This window comes from Buteo buteo, chromosome 30 (genome assembly GCF_964188355.1).
Source record: "Buteo buteo chromosome 30, bButBut1.hap1.1, whole genome shotgun sequence".
In the NCBI taxonomy this organism is placed as follows: domain Eukaryota; kingdom Metazoa; phylum Chordata; class Aves; order Accipitriformes; family Accipitridae; genus Buteo; species Buteo buteo.
In genome coordinates, this window is record NC_134200.1 from 3,752,905 (window position 1) to 3,772,014 (window position 19,110).

The following is a 19,110-nucleotide window of genomic DNA, read 5'->3' on the forward strand; positions in this document are numbered from 1 at the left end:
CCTTTTTATGGTCCAAAGCCTCATTTTTAGGGTCCAAGCCTCATTCATCAGTTCCAAGCCCCACTCTTCAGGTGCAAAGACTCTTTCTGAGGGCCCAGAGCATCATTCTGAAGGCCCAAAGTCTGATTTGGAAGGGCCAGAGCCTCCGCTGTAGAGGCCAAAGCCTTATTTACAGTGTGCAAAGGCTCATTTTCAGGCCCCAACCCTCAGTTTTTAGCTTCCACAGTCTCCTTTTTAGGATCCAGTCTGCAATCTGGAGGGTTCAAATGCTCATTTGGAGGGCCCAAAGCCTCATTTTGGGGGCCAAGCTCCTCGTTTAGGGTATGAAGCCTCATTTGGAGCCTCCAAAGACCCATTCTTAGGGTGCAAGGCCTTAGTTAGGTAGCTGCAAATTCAGCGTCGGGTCGCTGCACGAGCCTCCCTTCGGCACTGTCCTCCAAGAAGTGGGGTGGCGCTGGCTGCCTCCGAGTCATTGGCTCAGCATCCAGGAGGGAGACTGGGTCACGGCGGCAGCTGCTCAGCAGGCGATGACATACAGAGGATGTCACTGTTAGCTGATTGTGCTGCTTGAGGACAGACGATGGGTAAGCGATGACCTACGGAGGAGGTCACTGCCAGGTGATTGTGACCACCACCATGAGGGCAGAGGGCCAGTCCCGCACAGAGGCCCCGGGCTCACTGTGCAACTCGCACTGTGTGGTGAGGTCCTCGTCCTCCCAGCTGGGCACGGCCATCTTCTCCCGTGTGCCACAGGGCGCTGATGATGGCTTCTGCCTGGGAGAGGAACCGTTACCACTCACAGCTGGAGAAAGCAGCAGCTTTTCTCCCCAGTCTCATTGCTGAGGACTACCTCAAGATTATCGGTCCCGTTCAGGCTGTCCAAGGAGTGCTGCTCTTTGCGGATATTTCAGGTGGGGTGAGCAGGGAGGAGCAGCCACGGACACGAGCCTTTTTGGGACACGCTAGGCCCTTTGGAGCCCTGCCCGGGCTCCTCAGACAGAGTGGCCACCTTGTCACTGCTGAGGTCTTCTGCTGGGATGCCCAAAGAGAGGGGGACGGGTTATGTTGGGCGGTGAACCACTGCCACCACCAGCACTGAGCCAGCGCGTGGGAAGGTGTGACCTACAGGTTCTCGGGCCGGGCAGCATGGAACTGGCTGCCAGGTCCTTTGTCCCACGTGGGCATTTCCTGACTTCTGGGTGTCCCTGTTACAGGTTTCACTGCTTTGACAGAGAAATTCATCCAGAGGGCCGGCCCAGACAGAGGCACTGATGAGCTGGCGCAAACCCTCAATTCCTACCTGTGTGACATTTTGGAGGGTAAGAGCCGTGCTGCGGGACTGTCTGGCATCGGGCCATGAGGCTGCTCGTGGAGGGTGGAGGTAGACATGCTGGGCAGCCTGGTCCTGCCTCCTTGCAAGGGCTGGGGCTTTCTGTGGCCTGCAGGAACAGCAAGAGCAGCCAGGGTCTCCTGGTGAGTCAAGGCGGGCGCAGGTGCTTTCTGCTCCCCCCTGTGGCTGAGGAGGCACCCGCTTTCTCAGCAGCTTCCTCTGTGCTTCTGGCGTGAACACCTGGCTCAGTGATGCATTAGTGCCCAGAGCAGGCTGGGGGCATCCAGCAAGTGCCAGGGCACGAGTGACCTGAGGATGCTGGCGCTGATATATGTGTGTCTGTGTGTGTCTGTGACACCCTCACGGGCCCCTTTTCACAGGGGACTTCTTGACCCTTCTAAGCTGACCGTGAGCACATTGTGGCCACCTCTTTGGCAGCCCCTGTAGAGCAAAGCAAGAGAGTCCTCAAAGATGATGAAGGGTCTGGAGCATCTCTCCGATGAGGAAAGGCTGAGAGAGCTGGGACTGGCTTGGGGGGTGATCTTAGTAATGTGTCTAAAACCTGAAGGGAGGGTGCAACGAGGACAGAGCCAGGCTCTTTGCAGTGCTGCCCAGTGTCAGGAGCAGAGGCCACGCCCCAGGCACGTACTGAAACACAGGACGTTCCCTCTGTACGTCAAGAAAGGCTTTTTGACTGTGAGGGTGACTGAGCGCTGGCCCAGGTTGCCCAGGCAGCTTGTGGAGTCTCCCTCCTTGGAGCTATTAAAAAATGATCTAGCCACTGTCCTGGGCAGCTGGCTCTGTGCAGCCCTGCTTGAGCAGCAGGGTTGGACCAGATGGACCCCAGAGGTCCCTTCCAGCCTCCACCTTTCTGAGATCTGGTGGCAGCTCGCAGGCCTGCCTCCGTGCCTGCTGTGCACATAGCAGGGCTGTGGCCCCTGTGAGCCCGGGAGGCAGGCCAGAGTGGTGCTTTCCTGGGCTGTGCCCCACGGTGCACCCTCACGTGGGTGCTCCTCTCGGGGCAGAGGGGCTTGCTCTGTGGCTTCTGGAAGAAGGTGTCCACATGACTCTTCCTTTCCTTCTCTCTGTCTGCAGAGGTGCTGACTTTTGGAGGAGACATCTTGAAGTTTGCTGGTATGTACTTAGGACGACGATGCCCACGTGTGCTGACCTGCAGCATTTAGCTGTTGTGGCAGCCATTTGCTGTGCTCTCCTTCTCAAGAGGCTCTGTGCAGCACCTTGAGCCAGCTTCCTGGCCACTCACGCCCCCCCCCCGTGCAGTGCCCTTTCTCCAGGCTTCTCTTTCTCCCTGGGCCTGCCTGCCTCCGGTTTGGCTTTGGCAAGGGCTGTGGCCTCCCTCATTCTGCCCCTGCTGGTAGGCCCCTGGGCTGGGGGTGGGGGGGCAAGGAAGCACTGAGAGGAGGAGACCCCCTAGAAAGCACAGCCAAAGGTGTGTGTCGGGGTGGTGGTGAGGGGCAGGGAGGCCCTGGTGATGGCGGAGCTCGGGCTGCCAGGCTGCGAGGGGAGGAGGCGGCCCTGGTGTGCTGCAGCTGCAGAGGAGCGCTCGGGGCAGGGGGTGCCAGCGCTGCCGGCTGTCGGCCGCTGTGGCTGGCCCGGGAGAGGAGAGGTGTGCCGGTGCCCAGGGTTTGGCCCTGCAGGACGGTGCCCTCCCACAGGCCCATCTTCCTCAGCGCGTCGGCCGGTTTCTGCTGTCCCTGCCACTGAGCGCAGGTCGGGGAGAGTCAGGTCTCAGCAGAGCCTTTCCCTTTCCCTCACTTTCCCCAGGGGATGCTGTGCTGGTGCTGTGGAGAGCACCACCCCAGGAGCTGGCGAAGACCATCAGCCTGGTGCTGCAATGTAGCCGGCAGATCCAGAGGAAGTATGGGAATCGTGACACGCACGTGGGTCAGAAGATCCAGCTGAAGATAGGTACGGGCGCTGTGGCACGGGCTGCTTCTCGCTGGCAGGGAATGGGGGGGATCCGTCCTGGGGCGAGTGCCAAAGGAAAGCATCTCCTGCGAGCATTTAAGGGGCCAGCTGTGGTCTGGGCGGGGATGGGAGACCAGGCCTGCTGGGTTTGCGCGCATTTGCAGATGCAGAGGAAGCTTAAAGGCAAAGCGGGCGTCAGATCAAGTATTAGGGTCCTCGAATATCTGATTTAGCACAAATGTCTGTGGGAGGTAGTTATCTTCCCATTTTTTCAGGTGGGGGCAGCTTTGCATCCTTTGCCCTGCTGGATTCTCCCCTGCCTCTCACAAAGAGCAAAGGGGAGCTGCTTTGCACATGGCTCTGGGAAGGGCTTTGGCAGGCTGTCGTGTGTGTTGTCAAGCAGACAGCTACAACCTGCCTGCACGTTAGTAGAGCAGGCAGTGATCAAGCCCGCCTGGTTTGCTGGGCTTCTGGGCAGGCTGCTGGGCTTCTGGGCAGGCTGCTGGGCTTCTGGGCAGGCTGCTGGGCTTCTGGGCAGGCAGCTGGCTAAGACACCCGGCACTCTCAAGACACTGTCTATTTCTAGACACCCGTTTCAGGGACCTGTGTCAGTATGCCCCTGAGTAGGATGGAGGATGCCCTTTCCTTCCATAACACCAGTCTCCCCACTGGGCTTCAGATTAGGTTCTGAACAGCTGAGATGCTGGGGGCTGTAGAGCTCAAAATCTTCCCTGTGTGAGTGCTGCTTCTCCCTGTCTCTCTCACCAGGGATCTCTGCAGGGCCCATGGACCTCCTGGTAGTCGGAAGCAGGAGGCGGCAGTACTTCTTGATCTATGGCGAGGCCCTGGATGCAGTTTGTGAGGCCGAAGAGCTTGCGCATGCAGGTGAAGTAATCCTCTCGGCCACCTCCTGGGAGCTCTGTGAGCAGCACCGGCTCAGGACCAGGCGCCTTGCAGGCAAAAGAGCTGTGAAGGTAGGTGGGTGGCATGGCCTGTAGAGCCATTTTGAGGACCCAGACCTGGACATGAAGGAGGGAGGTGTCAGAAGGCTGAGGAGCTGGATGTGGAGAGAGTTGGAGCTGTGGAAGTGGGTGGGCAGCTGAAGCTCTTGTCCTTCCCTCTCAGGGGTAACAGTGGGCTGGGCTTGCTTGGTTTGAGGGGTCGGGAGGCACCGGGAGGGCTTTGGCCCCACCAGCAGTGTCCTCTGTGGGTCATGGCGCTGTTGTTGACAGCTGGGGGATGCCTGCCCAGCGCCGGTGCTTCTGAGGAAGCACTGCTGTCCCATCCAGGCAGGTGGGCTTGTTCTCCCCTTTTCTGGGCAGTGACGGTGGAGAGCAGGCTTTGTCCCCTGGGACTCCTGGGGAGGCCAGTGGCAGCGCCTTCACGCCGTGTGTCTCCAGGTTACAGGCATGGATCCGATGTCTTGGTCAGAATGCCAAGAGGCTTTACGCAAGCTTGTACAACACCCAAGGAGCCACCGCTTGGAAGGGGAAGGTGAGTGCCAACTTCACCTTGTTCGCGGCTTGCCTGGAAAGGTGGGGCCTGGCTGCTTCAGGGGCCAGAGAGGAACCACCTCCGCCCTCTTCCTCCTTTCGGTTAGCACTCATGCTTTTGGCCCTCGCGTGCATCAGCTGGGGCAGTGGCTGCTGCTGTCTTCTCCCTCCAGGGGACAGCACTGCCGTGAGCATCTGGAGGTGGCAACATGAGCAAACGCAGAAGACTCTTTCTCCCCCGTTTCCCGTGCCAGCCCCTGCTTTCCAACACCTCGTAGTCCTGTCCTCCCAGCAACCACCTGCTTTTTCTCTCCTCAGGTGCCATGAGACCTGCTCTTCTCCTGCCCGGTGGCGCTAATGCGTACGACGTGCTTAGCAAGTACATATCAGGAGCTGCTCTCGGGAAGGTACGTCCAGGCCACCACTGCTGGGGGCTGCCTTTTTGGAGGGCAGAGGAAGTGGTGCGTTGCAGAGATGGAGTTCTCGTGAGAACAGCCAAAGAGAAGAAAACGCACCCTGAGAAGACAACGCGGGGAAACTGAGCCAGGGGGCACTGGTGCTGCACCATTGCGTGTGTTGTCCTCGGAGAGATACGGGTGGTGGGAGGCAGACTTGTGTCTGTCTGTCTTTTCTGTGGGTATGGTTCTGGATGTGCTGCGGTCGTGGCGGTGGGATAAAGGGGAGGTTGCACTGAAGTCCCCAGAGCATCCCTGCGGGTCGCCCCTCATGTCCATACCCGTCCCAGGATGGGGTGGTACCGGAGCACCTTTCTCTCCTTTGTCATTTGCGTTAACGATTCGGTATCTGCCTGCCACAGGCTGGGCAGCCTGCCCGCCATTTGCACTGAGAGGAGGATTTAGCCCTTCCTCGGGGAGTACCTGCTATTGCCAGTATGCCTGCTCTCCCTCGGTATCTGGTGTGGGGAGTAAGCCCCCGGGAGAGCAGGCTGGTGAAGCCATCGTGCTCTTGTCTTCCAGCTTGATGACAGAGTGCCGCTGGACCTCTTCTCTGAGCTACGGCCAGTCACCAGCCTCTTCGTCCAACTGCGGCTGACTGCCAGAATCAGCACGGTGGACATCCGCACCATCATCCACGATGCCAGCAGGATGATGCTAGAAATCCTCTGTCCTCACAAAGGCGAAATCAACAAAATCGTCCTGTTTGATAAAGTGAGTGTGTGGGAGCAATCGCTTCCCCCCACGCTGAGGGGGTGGGCGGTGAGCAAGAGGGAGAGGCTCCCTCTTAGGCATTGTAGCAAGATGTGCTGCATCCGTCCTTGGCAGGGCTGCATGTTCCTCTGTGTGTTTGGCCTCGGTGGAGAAAAGCTGCCCTACGAGAGCATTCACGCCTTGCAGAGTGCTATTCAGATCTTCACTTCCTGCTCCACGATGCTGATGGAAATAGAGTGAGTGTGTGTTGGGGGTGCATGCTGCCTGGGATGGCGCAAGGGGGCTTCCCAGAAAGAGACGTGTCTTCTAGCTTGCTCTGCCTTGTCCCTGGCAGGAAGGAGGCAGTGCCCTGAGAGGTGGCAGGCAAGCCCCGGACTTAGCCCTCGGCAGCCAGGCGGAGTCCCGCCAAGCACACCCTGCTAGCCACCGTGCTGGAACGAGCCCTTGCAAGGGCAAGAGGCTCCTTGGTGCCAGAGGCAGGCCCTTCTGGGCGACTGGCCCCTGAGCAGGGATGGGGTCCAGCCACCTGATCTCAGGTTGCTGCCATCGCAGGCAGTGACACCGTGGGTGCCTTCTTCCCTCCCTCTTTGCTCATGAGAGGGCTGTGGCCTTCTGCAGGTTGCAGCTCAGGGAATGTGGCCTCAGGGGAAGTGTCCAAAACATCCCACATGCGCTCTACCCCTGTCCTTTGTCCCTTGCAACGTGGGTACGTTGCGCCCCTGAGCTCTCGACGTCCCCAGGACCCGCGCTGGCAGGACAGGATGGCAGGTGGCCCAGGCTAGCGCCGAGGGGAGATGCGGGAAGGGATGAATCTGGGCGGGCAGGACTGCGCCTGGGGCGCTGCTGAAGCTGCACTGTTTCCCTGTGTGCCAGGGCAGTGTCTGTTGCAGTTACCAGTGGGATGGTGTTCTGCGGAGTCACCGGCCACCCTCTGAGGCATGAATACACAGGTAGGAGGCATGTGTCTGAGGCATGGGAGGCTGGTGTGGGCCTGCTTAAGCATAGCACTCTGGAAGAGGAAGGCGGGCTGGGAGAGGGCTTTCCCAGCAGCCGGTCAGGAGCGGCCCGGGCAGCGCGGGTCCTGGCCCGTGGCAGGAGAATGGGCTCTGTGGCCGTTTGTTCCCCTGGGTTCTGCTGATCCCGCTGTGGGGTTGGCCTGTGCTGGAGGTGAGGCAGCCATTGGCCTGGAAGGGCGCCACGGGGCTGATCGCACAGGTACGTCAACGCACGCTCTCGCACGCTCTCTCTCTCTCTGGCAGTTATTGGCCAGAAGGTGAATTTGGCAGCCCGGATGATGGTGCGCTACCCTGGGCTGGTGTCCTGTGATGCAGTGACCTATGCCTCCTCTCGGCTGCCCCCTTACTACTTCAAGGAGCTGCCGGAGAGAAAGATGAAAGGCGTCGGTCATCCTGGCACTGTCTATCAATATGTGGGGATCACCAAGAAGAGGTGAGTGACCTCCGAGAGGGCTGGACGAGGGGATTGTGGCATCAAGGGTGCAGCCTTGGCCAGCAAAGAGGAATTGGGCAGAGAGAGACCAAGCTGGTCTCCCCTCCCTCAGTGTGGCTGAGACGGTCAGAAGCCCTGGTGCGGGAGGCTTTTTGCCTCTCTCCCCTGCTGTCTCCTGCTGCTAAGAGAGCGGGAGTGAAGCCACAGGGATGGGGAAGGTTTGTCTGTCTTGGCAGACACAACCTGGCCTTGCAGGCTCTGTTCAAATGGCTTTCAGCTGTGCTTGCTCCACCACATGCCCTGGTAATGCTGACGCAAGGAGGTTTTTGGGACAAGGCGCTTCCGAGCAGGAAGCTTTGGGCCAGCCTGGTTCCCATGGGGAAATGTGGCCCATGGGGACACCCTTCCTCATGTCTTCCTGCTGAAACCTCAGCTTTTCCTCTGGGCCAGGATTTGACCTTCTCTTTGGATGAGGGTTTGAATGTTAACATTGCCATCTCTTGGAAACTACAGGAGGAGTTAGGCCAAAGGTGCTAGGTGCTTGGCATCCCAACCCGTTCAGTGACACCAATCCTCCTTTCCGAGACACTTGATTCTCTTGGCCAGCGTGTGCTAGCCAACAGCACACCCTGGCTCCTTTCACATGTCTCCAGTGTCTCTTGGTTTGGCCTCTGGTGGTGGACTCTTGATACGTACTCCTGTCCTGCCGTGGCCGTTGGGCTTCTTTATGCTTGAAGCTGTCCTAGCATGCAGCTTGAACTTTGGGTGGGGGTGCACACAGGGGAAAACATGCTGCTCGAAAGACAAGCAGGTGCACGAGGAGCACATCCTGCCCCTCCATGCCAGGCTGCTTCTCTGTGTCCCCTGGCTTCTCGCCAGCTAATTGACTTGTGTTTTCTTTTCCCCTGCTTCTAGCATATTTGGCATGGGTCTTGCCAAGAAGAGGTCAGAGTACGCCCCCTTACTGGGTAGGTGGAGAATGCCTTGCTCTTCTGAAGCCCAGTTTCTTCCCCTTGGTAACTTTTAGTGCCTGCCACGCTGGGACGGGAGAAGCTTTTGCCAGGGATGGTGTTGCTGCAGAGGCCCTAAGGAAGTGCGGCCTCTCTCGGCCCCTACTTGGTTGATCTCTGTGGGGTGGAAAGCAGGGTGAGGCGCCTGGTGCTGCCTTGCCGTGCTCCAGACCTGGTGCGAAGGTACCTTTCAGCTACGGAGCTGCTCACGCCTGGGGGCTAAACTGATCCCGGTCTTTGGGATCAGGAAAGCGATTGCCTTCTGCCAGTCTGACGGAGAGTTCCGGTGGTGGGTTCTCCCCCTTGTACTCCTCAGAGATCCTTTCTTGGCAGCATCTGGGCGTAGACATGGCAATGTCGGGACCCACGGGGTGCCTTTAATCCCTCGGTGTCTTGCTGGAGGTTTTGGGCCCTGTTACAGGTTAACCCCGGGAGGCAGCTCAGCCCCACAGAGCCACTTGCTCCCCCCAGCGGGATGGGGAAGAGAATCGGAAGGGTAAAAGTGAGAACAGTGCTGGGCTGAGATACGCACAGCTTAATAGGTAGAGCAAAAGCTGCGCAAGCATGCAAGGCCAAATCAGGCATTCATTCCCTGCTTCCCATGGGCAGGCAGGTGTCTAGCCATTTCCAGGAAAGCGGGGCTGCATCATGCGTAACGGTGACTTGGGAAGACAAACGCCGTAACTCCAAACGTCCCCCCTTCCTCCCTCTTTCCCCCAGCTCGTCTTGCCAAGCACCGCATCATATGGTACGGAGTAGGCCTTTGGGTAGTTGGGGACAGCTGTCGTGGCTGTGCCCCCTCCCAGCTTCTTGTGTGCCCCCAGCCTGCTCGCTGGCGGGGCGGCGTCAGAAATGGTAAAGGCCTTGATGCTGTGCAAGCGCTCTTCAGCGATAACCAAAACATCGTTGTGTTATCAACACCCATGTCTGGTCACAAATCCAAACCATAGCACCGTAGGAGCTATCACTGAAGAAAATTCACTCTAGCCCAGCCAAAAGACCCTGAAGATGCTGCCTCAGCTCCCAGGAAGTGCCCTGTGGCTCATGCTACAGCGAGGAGATGCTGCAGCGACTCGCATCATCTCTTCCAGTCTTGTGCTGGATCACTGCGGGGAGTTGCGTGGGGCTGGCTGAACCTCTGTGTCTGTGGGAGGGCAGAGGGTGGCGGGACGGGGAAGAAGGCATGGAAGCTGCACTGTGGGGCAGGCGGGCCCGCTGCCGCTCTGAGGAAGGCAGAGGTAAAAAAGCTGGGATGAGTGGGCAGGAAGGAGGCCTGGCTGTAGGCGGGCTGGTGGAAGCGGTGGCGGGACAGGGAACTGCGGTGGAGGGCGCCAGCCAAAGTGGCATCTCTCTGCTTTTCAGCACACCCAGCAGCTGTTTTTCTTGTTTGTCTTCGCAGGTCGGGAGAAGGAGATTGACCTCTTTGGCAGCTGCTTGAAAGCCTATGAGGACTCAGGACAAAGGCACATCCTGGCATTTGAGGGCACGATGGGCTCCGGAAAGAGCCACTTACTTACCGAACTGGCCTATTTAGGCCAGGCTGCTGGGCACAGGTGCAGGTTTTTGACCTCTAGCTTTGGGATGCTGCCCCTGCCCATCACCTGGCAGCCATAGAACATTCCGTCCCCTCTGCCGGTGCGCCTGGCCCTTGGACTGCAGCCTCCCGAGAAGGCCTCCTGGAGACGCTCCCTAGGAGCACCTGCATGCTCTGCTCCCGCCTCTACATCTCTGGGGAGTTGGAGGTGGCTTCTTGAGCCATGGCCTTTCCTCCTTCACCTCTGGGCCAGGCACAGGTAGAAGGAAAGAGCCCAAGCCCAATGCTTTTCATCTGACTCCAGACGCAACAGACAGCAGGCTGGCCTGTCTCGGAAGCCCTGCTTGCCGTCTGCCTGTTTCCCAGAAGGAGCACTGGGGCAGAAAAGCCTTCCTGTGGTCTGGGAGTCAGGCTGCTAAGGTCTGGAGCCCAAAGGCAAACCCACCACTTGCTCCATCCTTGCCCCTTAGCCCCCTGAGTTCCTCTGCAGGGGGAACGTAGCAAGACCTGGGCCGGCGCTGTGGAGACACAAGAGTCTGGAGCCGGCTCTCCCAGTGGCTTGGCAGCAACTGCCCCTCTGTGCCCTTTCTTGTATGAGGAGTGAAAAACTTGGCCTCCTCTGGGAAGCACTTTGAGACGAGTGGCTGAAGAGCCCCCCCCCAAGGGCATCTGCACCCCTTTTGTCTTAGAAGGCTTGGGCTGTTGGGGATCTCAGTCCCCTTTGCTTTTGCACGGCAGGGTAGTTGCCATGGAACTGCTAGAGGTCAACGTGAGGCAGTCCTTCTGTGCCATCCGTACGCTGATGGCCAGGGCCCTGGGCCTCCAGGACAGCGAACCGTGCGGTGCCAGGCAGTGCACGCTGCAGACAAAGCTCCGAGGGACAATTGAAGAGAGCAGCTTTTGTCTCCTCAATGACATTTTCCTTGTCGAGGTGAGAGCAAGAGGCCTCTCTGGCCCTGGAGAAGGCCTTCTCATGAGCTTTTCTGGGTCTGATGTTGTGTGGGCGTGCTGCTGGGAGTGCCTTACCTCGGGGGTGGGAAGCGTGGGGGTGGTAGCACAGGTTTCCCGTTCCTGGGCCCTGGGGGGCTCCCTTTCTGGGGTGAGTTCATGTCCTGCGCTGCATCTGGCAGTGCCTGGTGTCTTGTTCAGCACCTTGGAAGTGGCATTGGAGAGAGGCTGGTGCTGGGCGAGTGGTCTGCTCCAGCCAGCCCAAGCTTCCTACAGGCAGAGAACCAGCTCTTCAGCCCACCCCCAAGCCCCAGCTCTGCCAGTGACCCTCAGCAGAGGGCCTCTGCTTTGGGCTCCAGGTGCAGCCCCCACTGTGGCTCCTTGCACCTGTGCTGGGGAGAGGTAAGGTGCTGAGGCCAGCAGAGGCAGTTTGCTCTGCAGTCTTGCTTGGTGGGTTCATGTGCCTCGCCCCGGAGCGATGCTTCTGCCTGACTCTGCTTTTCTGGCCAGTTTCCCGTTTCGGACGAGGTTCGCAAGATGCGTGGAATTGAAAGAAAAAAGGAGTTGCACTCGACTTGGGCAAAAGTGCTGGAGAAGGTGAGCCTTCCTGCCTTCCTGCCTTCCTGCCTTCCTGCCTTCTTGCCTTCCTTCCTCCTGGGTCAGAGAAGGAAAACAAGCCTGCTGGCTGCAGGCTCTGCACCACAGCAGTGTGAGTGGATGGGAGGACCACACGCCCGGGCCATCGCGCTTCAGGGCCTGAGAAACCCCCCACCCCCACCTCCCCCCTCCTCCCCACAGCCCCACAAACACACCCCATAACTTTCCTCCCGTCAAGTGTACCCTGGACAAGGAGCAATGGCCTCTGCATTCCCTTGCCCAAGCTGCCTCCTTCTGCAGGTCAGGTGGTGTTAGGTGTGACCTTAAAATCTCAAAGAAATTAAGAGTCAGTAAGCTTCTGAGCAGGGAAGCGGCTGGGGAGAGACTTCAGAGCATCCTCTCAAGAGACAGAGGCTCAGTCTCCTCCCCTGCAAGACACTTGGGATTCCACTGGATTGCCCTCGGAACATCCTGCTTTTTTTCAGACCATTGGAGGAGAATTTGGCATTTTTGTCATCGACAATGCCCATTTCATCGACCCTGCCTCCTGGAGTATCATGTCACCCGTGCTCCGAAATGTCTCCTACTTCATGGTCATGAGCTTGGCGCCGGGCTACGCGAGAACAGAGGGCTTTTGCAAAGCTGCAGCAGACAACACAATGTCCCAGAAAATCACCTATCTTCATCTGGATGAGCTGAAACCTGCAGCTGTGGTGCAGGAGGTCTGCCAGAACCTTGGAGTGGACAGCATCTCCAGGGATCTAGCGAGGTAAGTTCGAGGCAGGGGAGCTCTTCCTGAGGGCTTGACCCTATGCAGACCACGGACGGGAATCAGCGCCCCCGGAAAGGGAGCGCAGGGCCACTAGAAGCATCACCGACTCTAGCGAGTACTCTAGGAGGTGGGTTGCTTGTTATGCCTTGTCCTGGCAGGCGTGAGCTGAGAGTGGGCCACTGCCGAGACACAGAGCGTGGGAAGTGTCAGCCCTTCGCGGCTGCACAGAGAGGAAGGGAGGAAGAGTCCCGAGCCCAAGTGTGGCTGGGCTGTGAAAAGGCCTTGGTCTAGGTGGCCAGGCTGTGGGGGAGATTCCCTGGGACAGAGGCCTGCCCTGCTGCCAGAGAGGATCTAGGCTCCTGAGGAGAGGAAAGGCAGGGCTCGCTGCTCTGTGCTTTGGCCGTTGGCCGCAATTCTTTTCCCGTGGACTTGAGCGAAGGCTGGAGGTTCAGGGGGGCCCAAAAGCCCAAGGCAGCAGAGGACTGTCCCATTCAAAGGCGAGGTGCAGCTGTGACAAAGATGCTGGCTACCCTGTATTGCCCAAGTGACTCGCCGCCCACCTGAACCGTGTTTCACTTTACTCCTCTTGTGGTGGTCACTGCCGCGTCTGCTCCTGTCCAGGTTCCTGATCCAAAGAAGCTCGGGGATCCCGTATTACTGCAAGGAGCTGCTGGGCTGCCTTCTTTGCAACAAGATGCTCTTGTTCCGCACCCGGAGGCGGGCTGAAAAAGCAGAGGACAACTGGGAGAGCCTGATCAGTAAGCACCTTTGCTGCTGACTAGCGAGTTGCTGTGGCGCATTCTCCGCAGCACAGTCTTGCCCCATCGTTCCCCCATGGATCTGGGCAGAGTCAGATCTTGCAGCAGTGCAGAACGTGGTCCGGCGGAGGTGTGGGCTCCTGCGTGCCTTGCTGTTGGGACAGCCAAAGCAGGGGCTAGCGAGTTGTGGTGGCTTGGAGGGGCCTAAATTCTTGGGGCGGGGGTTGGGGGGCTAAAACGCAGGGGAAATGGTTCCAGAGCACATGTGTTTCTGATGTTTCTTAGGCATTCTAATGGGCACATAATTTACCCTGGCCCAACGCCAGCTCACTTGAGAACAAACCCCAGCTTGAGGCTGAGGGACGGGCTTGGGAAACTTGAATTCAAAACCATAAATCCCCACAAGGGTGCTGGTAACGGAAGAAAACGGCGGCAATGCCACCGAGAGCGCCATGCCAGCCAGAGTGCTGTGGCCTTGGGAACAGCCAGGGCTGATGCTGCATTTTGCATGATCACTGGCAATTTCCCTGGCTGTGGAGGTAGCCCTGTCGAAGGCAGCAATGCTGCCGCTTTCTGTCGCGGGGTGTTCAGTTGCCCCCTAGGCACGCCAGAAGCTTTGACTGAGGGGCTGTTTGGGAAAGGTGGTCTGAAGGCAGAACACCTGTCTGTTCTGGGAGGGCTATGCAAAGAAATGCTTGCAGTGGGAACTGTTTTGCTGTGCTTAATGACCACGTTCAGCGCGTGCAGGTCTGTGCGCTTGCACTGGACCGTGTGAAGTGGGACTTGTCCCATCTCAGGCGAATTTTGAAACGTTTGCAAGCCGCAAGTTACTTTGCAAATTGCCTTATTCGTGTTCTCTTGCTCCACCCAGCTTCTGCAGTTGAGGCTTCACCCCTCACAGCAACCTCGAGCTCCAGTGCGGGGAACGATGGCACGGTCTGCATCATCAGACCAGACGTGAACCCGGAGAACACGGTGCTGCCCACCACCTTGAAAGGTGAGGGACCGAGAGCCGCTCTGCTGGCTCACGGCTGTGCTGGGGCCCCTTCGCGGGGCATGGGCTAGAGGGAGGCTGGGCATTTGTGTGCTGCAGAGTCACCCGCTCAGCTTGGGGGCTCCGCTGGGAAGGTGGCTCCAGTGCAAGCAGAAACAGGCCTGGGGTTGCAGGCAGCCATTTTCCCCTCCTGGGTGCGGACCAGCTGTGAGCCTGCTGGCTGCTTTCCAGCAGCAGGTAGGAGAGAAAAGGCTATTGGTGCAACACTAGGATGGCTCCCTTTTCTCACAGAAACAAATCCTTTGCTGGGAAAAGTCTTTGACTTGCCGCTGACTCAGCTGCGATCGCAGCTTTGCCCTCGCTATTCTCTTCTTAAGCTCCCCAGCTAACGTCGCTCTCAAGGCACTTAATCCAAACCAAATCCATTGGTTTTTTCTGTGGATTGGCACGGAAATCCCCCCATAGCCAGGTGAGCTGGATGGGGGAGCTGTCAACGACTGTCCCTCCTCTCTAGCCATAGCCGTTTGTATGAACCTTGAAGAAACGTCATGCTAAAGCATTCCTGCTATGACGTTGTTTTGTCCCGTCTGCCCCGCCCCCAAAAAAAGAAAACCAAACGAAAGGCGTAGTATTGTCTGGCCAAGTTAAGAGAGCTGTTGTGGGGAGCTCTGAGTCCACCTCTGCGGTAGGGAAGGTTCTCTGTTTTCTGTGTGCGCTGTTGGGCAAAACCCTACTCCAGATCTGGTAGGGTGCATCACGGATGCATGTACCTGCTGGATCCTGCCCTCCTCACCCCAGGTGGGCGAGTGTTTGTTTGAGCATCTCGCTCTTCCCCAGGCCTCGTGGCCTGCGATTCCAACAGGTGCGGAGCCATTTTGAAGACGCCTGCCCTGGGCTGCCGTTGCCCAGCAGGTGCAGTGCCGAGGAGAAGAGGCCAAAGTCTACCCCATTTCATGTGTTGAGACTTTCCAGCCTCTCCAGCCTCAGCATGGGGAACAGGCAAGAGAGAAAGAGGTGTTGCTTCTTTTTGACAGAGATTGCGCTGGCCCAGCTGGACCAGATAAAGCCACTGAAGCAGACGGTTTTGAAGTTTGCAGCTGTCATCGGGCCAGTGTTTACCACCCAGCTGCTGTCACACATCCTTCCTGATGGCATCAGGCACAAGATGAATTGCTTGTTGGACATGCTGGTGAGCGACAACATCCTTAAGTGGCTGAAGACCACAGAGGTGCCAGAAGAGGTCCGAGATCCTACCAAGGGGCCAGGCAGCTCTCGGCAGGCAGAGAGTGGTAAGTGGTAGCAGTGAAGAGGCCAAGGGAGCTCCCAGCTGTGTCCTGGTGGGGCTCGCCAGGGCATGGTGCACTTCCCCCCTCTGCCCCAGTAATGGCTGGGTGGAGCTCAGGCAGGCATGGCGGTTCGGGATGGCTTGTTCAAAGATCTTACAAGTCAATCTCAAAGAACGCTAGCTTTGCGCTGGAGGGAAGCTCCCACCAGCTGTCCCGAGTGCCTCTGCTCCTCTGCCTTCAAGTGCTGCTTGTAGCGCAGGCACGGGAGGGCATGTGCCATCACCGATATCCTCTCCCAGCTGCCTGCGGCATCCGGATCAAAGATGCCCTCCAAAGTGCCCCAGGGCCTTTGAGAGGCTTTTATTCAGCTTTGATTCCCCTGTGGTGCAGCAGGGGAAGCTCAGGAGGCTGGGGACTGCCTTGCCAGGAGCGGAGAGAAAGCACTGGCCGGGGCTTGCTTCGGCTGGCGGCAACATCCCCAGCTCCTGTCTGGAGCACAGCTGAGCACTGTGTCCCCAAGGCTGTGCTGGCATCAGCAAGGCAAGGCGGGCCCTTTTGCCTCGTCCTGCAAGGCTCGGTGAGCAGCAGCGCTGGTTTGCTGCTAAGGATGCTCACCAAGGCATGACTTTCATGCCCCGGCTGGGACAGCCCTGAGCCCTGGCCCCAGCTCAGGCTGATGCAAAGGCCCTTTGCCCTGCAGGTGTGGAGAGACCCTCTCCGAGCAAGAAGACCACGGAGCGGCAGTCTGGCGTGCTGGTCTTCTGTGTCCCACTGCTGCGGGAGGCTGCCTACGAGCTGTGGCCCGAGAGACAGCGGGTCGCCTTGCACCGCAAGTGCGCCGCCTTCCTGGAGCGGCACGCGCACAAATGCGAGAGCTGCAGCCGAGGGGACTTTGTTGCCTTCCACCGCTTTGCTGTCACCAGCACCCAGGAGGGAGGGAGCAGTCAGGGCCCTGCTGAGCAGGGCGACCCTCACAGCTGGGAGGCCTTGGTGCTGGCAGGAGAACAGCTGAAGAGGGATAGGACTCACACCCCTGAGGGTATGCTGTGCACCATGCTTCACAGCCTGGGCCCTCCAGGACCCCAGGGGGGCTGTGCTGGGGATGGGGTGGGAGGACATCTGCTAGGGACGAGCCCAGGAGGTGAGGATGGCCACTGCAGACTTTCTGCAGTGTGTCGGGACCCTTGCAAGGACCCTTGCGATCCCCAGCCCGCTGAGAGAGGGAGAGTAGTTCTTCCCCTGGGGTGTGTGAGGAGGTATCTAACCCCCTGTTTTCTTTCCTGATGCTGCAGGTGCTCTGCAGCAGCAGCAGGCTTTCCTGGAGGAGGATTTTGGGTGAGCAGACACGGTTTTGATGATTTTGGAAGGCAGTGAGCTCAGGGTGTCCAGAGCAGACAAAGGAAGCGCCGCCATTTGGCTGCCGGTTGTGACTGCAGCTTAGGGAAGAGGCTTTCTGTGGGGTGGGAGGTGGGAGGAGATGGCCGTGGAGATGAGGGAGTGCTTGAGGAAGCCTGTGGGCTCAGAGCGATCATCACACTACACTGGAGCAGCCTTTGCTTTCCAGTTCCTACAGAGTAGCACTGCAAAATCTGCAGGGGAAAACCTGCCCCGGGGACTCGGGTGGTTTGCCTGTGGGAAGAGGTGACAGGAAGCCCAGCTTGTCTCTTTCTCCCTACCTGCCAAGCACCTGTACGGGTCATACATGCCCATGGCCTCGTGCTCTGCTTTGAACAAAGGGCTTTTGATGCCGTCTCTGTGGGGAGAAAGAGCAGTACAGGTGATGCCTGTGTATTCTTTGCTCTCTTCTTCTCCTGGGAACCGTCCTCTGACTAGTGTGGCAGGACGGTTTCTGGCAAAGAGTGAACAGACAGCTGAGCTGCCCAGCAAGACCGACAGGAAGCACAGCGGTACCTGCTCATGTGAATGCAGAGCCATCGTGGAATCGGTGCTCGTGCCTTTGGCTCGCCACTACATGGCGATGGGCGATGCTGCCAGAGCCTTCTACTACCTTCTGGAGTCTGCGGCTGCCTACCTGCATGTGTCCAACAGCTACATGGTGAGTTGCCCTGCTTGCCAGCACCCACTGTGCACAGAGGCCTGCCTGCCTGGCCGTTGCACTAGGGCATGCCTTTGCGGGACCTTGGAAGGGAAATGCTGGGGTCAGACCCTGACTTTTTCCTCTGGTTTGCCTCTTCTGCGGCAAGAGACACAAGGCACTGTGCTCTTAGCACGAGGGGCATTAGCAGGGAGGCAGTCTGAAGGATCACTGGTGCCTGTCTGTGCTCTGAGACAGTGTGACTGTGTTTGGGCGGGCGTCACCAGGGGGAGAAACAGGCCCTCTTAAGACGTATGCCAGAGGCAATGATGAGGGAGGACAAGGCTGGCCATGGGCTCTGCACCCACGCTCACCTGCTCTCTGTGTGCTTGCGCAAAGGCCCTCATGAAGCTGAACGAAGCGGAGGTCCTGAGGAACTCACTAGAGAAGAAGGCAAATGTGATAGCCTGCTTTGAAGAGGCCACCTTCTTCAGCCTCAAAGGGGAGGTAAGAGACGGGCAGGTCTGGAGGGATCTCCCGGGGGACGGAGCTGGATGCCTTCCGCGGTTGCAGGGGATATCCCTGGCATCTCCAGCCACTTGGAGATTCCTGCAGTCTCCTGGGCAGCTAGTCCATATCAGGATGTTTCCCTTTTCCTCTGCAGGTCTGCTGGCATATGGGGCGCATGAAGCTGGCAAAGAAAATGCTCAGGGAGGCTTTGAGCCTGCTCGGAAGACAATTCCCCCGGACCTCCATTGGAGCCTTTGTCAAGTCTCAGGTGGAAAAGTTGCCGTGTGCCTCTTATGTTGCCAGAAGAGCATCCTCCCTTCCGCAGGAGGCCCGGTAAGAAGCAGAACTGAGAAGCCAGGGGAGGAAGAGCCATTTCCCACCTGGTTCCAGGCATCCCGGCCCAACCTGCCTAGGCTTGAGGCCACCCTGAACCTGACACATAGGCCTTAGCAGGACCGAGGCAGTAAGGAGCCACGTGCGGGTAGACCAGGGGACGGCAGAGCCCCACACTCCCTCCCTCCTTGCGCCCTGCTTTCCACCGGCCCTGTCCCATTTAGCACTGCACAGCTAGAGCCTCTGGGCCAAGCAGTTTCTCTCGTGTGGCAGGAGGAAGAGGCTAGCCTGGCTGCTGCGGCAGAGCTGCTGTCTTTCCTTACTGGAGCACCTCTTCAGCCTGGAGGGCACTTCCAGTGGACGGACGTTCTCCCGCCTGGCAGCGCGCATGAAGGCCAACACGGACAGGGCAGTGGACTCCTACCGGGCAGCAGACTCCTGCCACAGATAGACTTACAACAGAAGGGTGGCAATGAAGTTACCTCATTAAACAGCTCCGTTATTATGACCTTTGTAGTCGGGCCTTTCTTTCTGTCTGAGGCACGGAATGGTACGCTGTCTTGTCATTTCTGTTGGCGGCTACTGTGGTGGCTCCATCAGTGATGGCTACAGCTCTCTCGAAGGCCCTGGTGCAGGCTCCTGATGGAAGACGCTTCTGATTTGAGGTCACATTAAAACCAGAGGCCTCTACAACCCTAGCCCTCTCTGTTGTTCTTGCTCCTCACCACCTACGTACGGTCAGCCGGCTCCTGCTGCTCCCTGTCTTTCCCCCGCTAAAGGGGAGGGGTTCCCGGGGTTTGGGGGGTGTCACGTCCCAACTTCTCAGGACAATGACTCAGGTTTGCCGATTCCCAGGTCAGGATTAAGGTGAAACAACACCAGGGATCCTTTAACTCACAAAACTCAACTTCTCTTCGCTCACAACAAGAACTGGCATGCTCACCACAAGAATTCGTATGCGCA

At 58.4% G+C, this 19,110-nt stretch overlaps 1 protein-coding gene across 1 annotated transcript; it reads left to right on the forward strand.

The window, feature by feature from the left end:
* Positions 1 to 591: 591 nt before the first annotated feature.
* Positions 592 to 18,598, forward strand: LOC142025831 (adenylate cyclase type 10-like). The gene is made up of 25 exons (XM_075018510.1): positions 592 to 704; positions 754 to 911; positions 1,215 to 1,319; positions 2,426 to 2,464; positions 3,116 to 3,259; positions 4,028 to 4,233; positions 4,660 to 4,753; positions 5,071 to 5,159; positions 5,730 to 5,921; positions 6,036 to 6,157; positions 6,795 to 6,871; positions 7,181 to 7,370; positions 8,286 to 8,338; positions 9,780 to 9,933; positions 10,653 to 10,845; positions 11,373 to 11,459; positions 11,945 to 12,228; positions 12,853 to 12,989; positions 13,870 to 13,986; positions 15,018 to 15,272; positions 15,970 to 16,308; positions 17,111 to 17,325; positions 17,704 to 17,811; positions 17,969 to 18,147; positions 18,421 to 18,598. The coding sequence occupies exons 1-25, from the start codon at positions 592 to 594 to the stop codon at positions 18,596 to 18,598; spliced, it is 3,828 nt and encodes a 1,275-aa protein (XP_074874611.1).
* Positions 18,599 to 19,110: the final 512 nt, after the last annotated feature.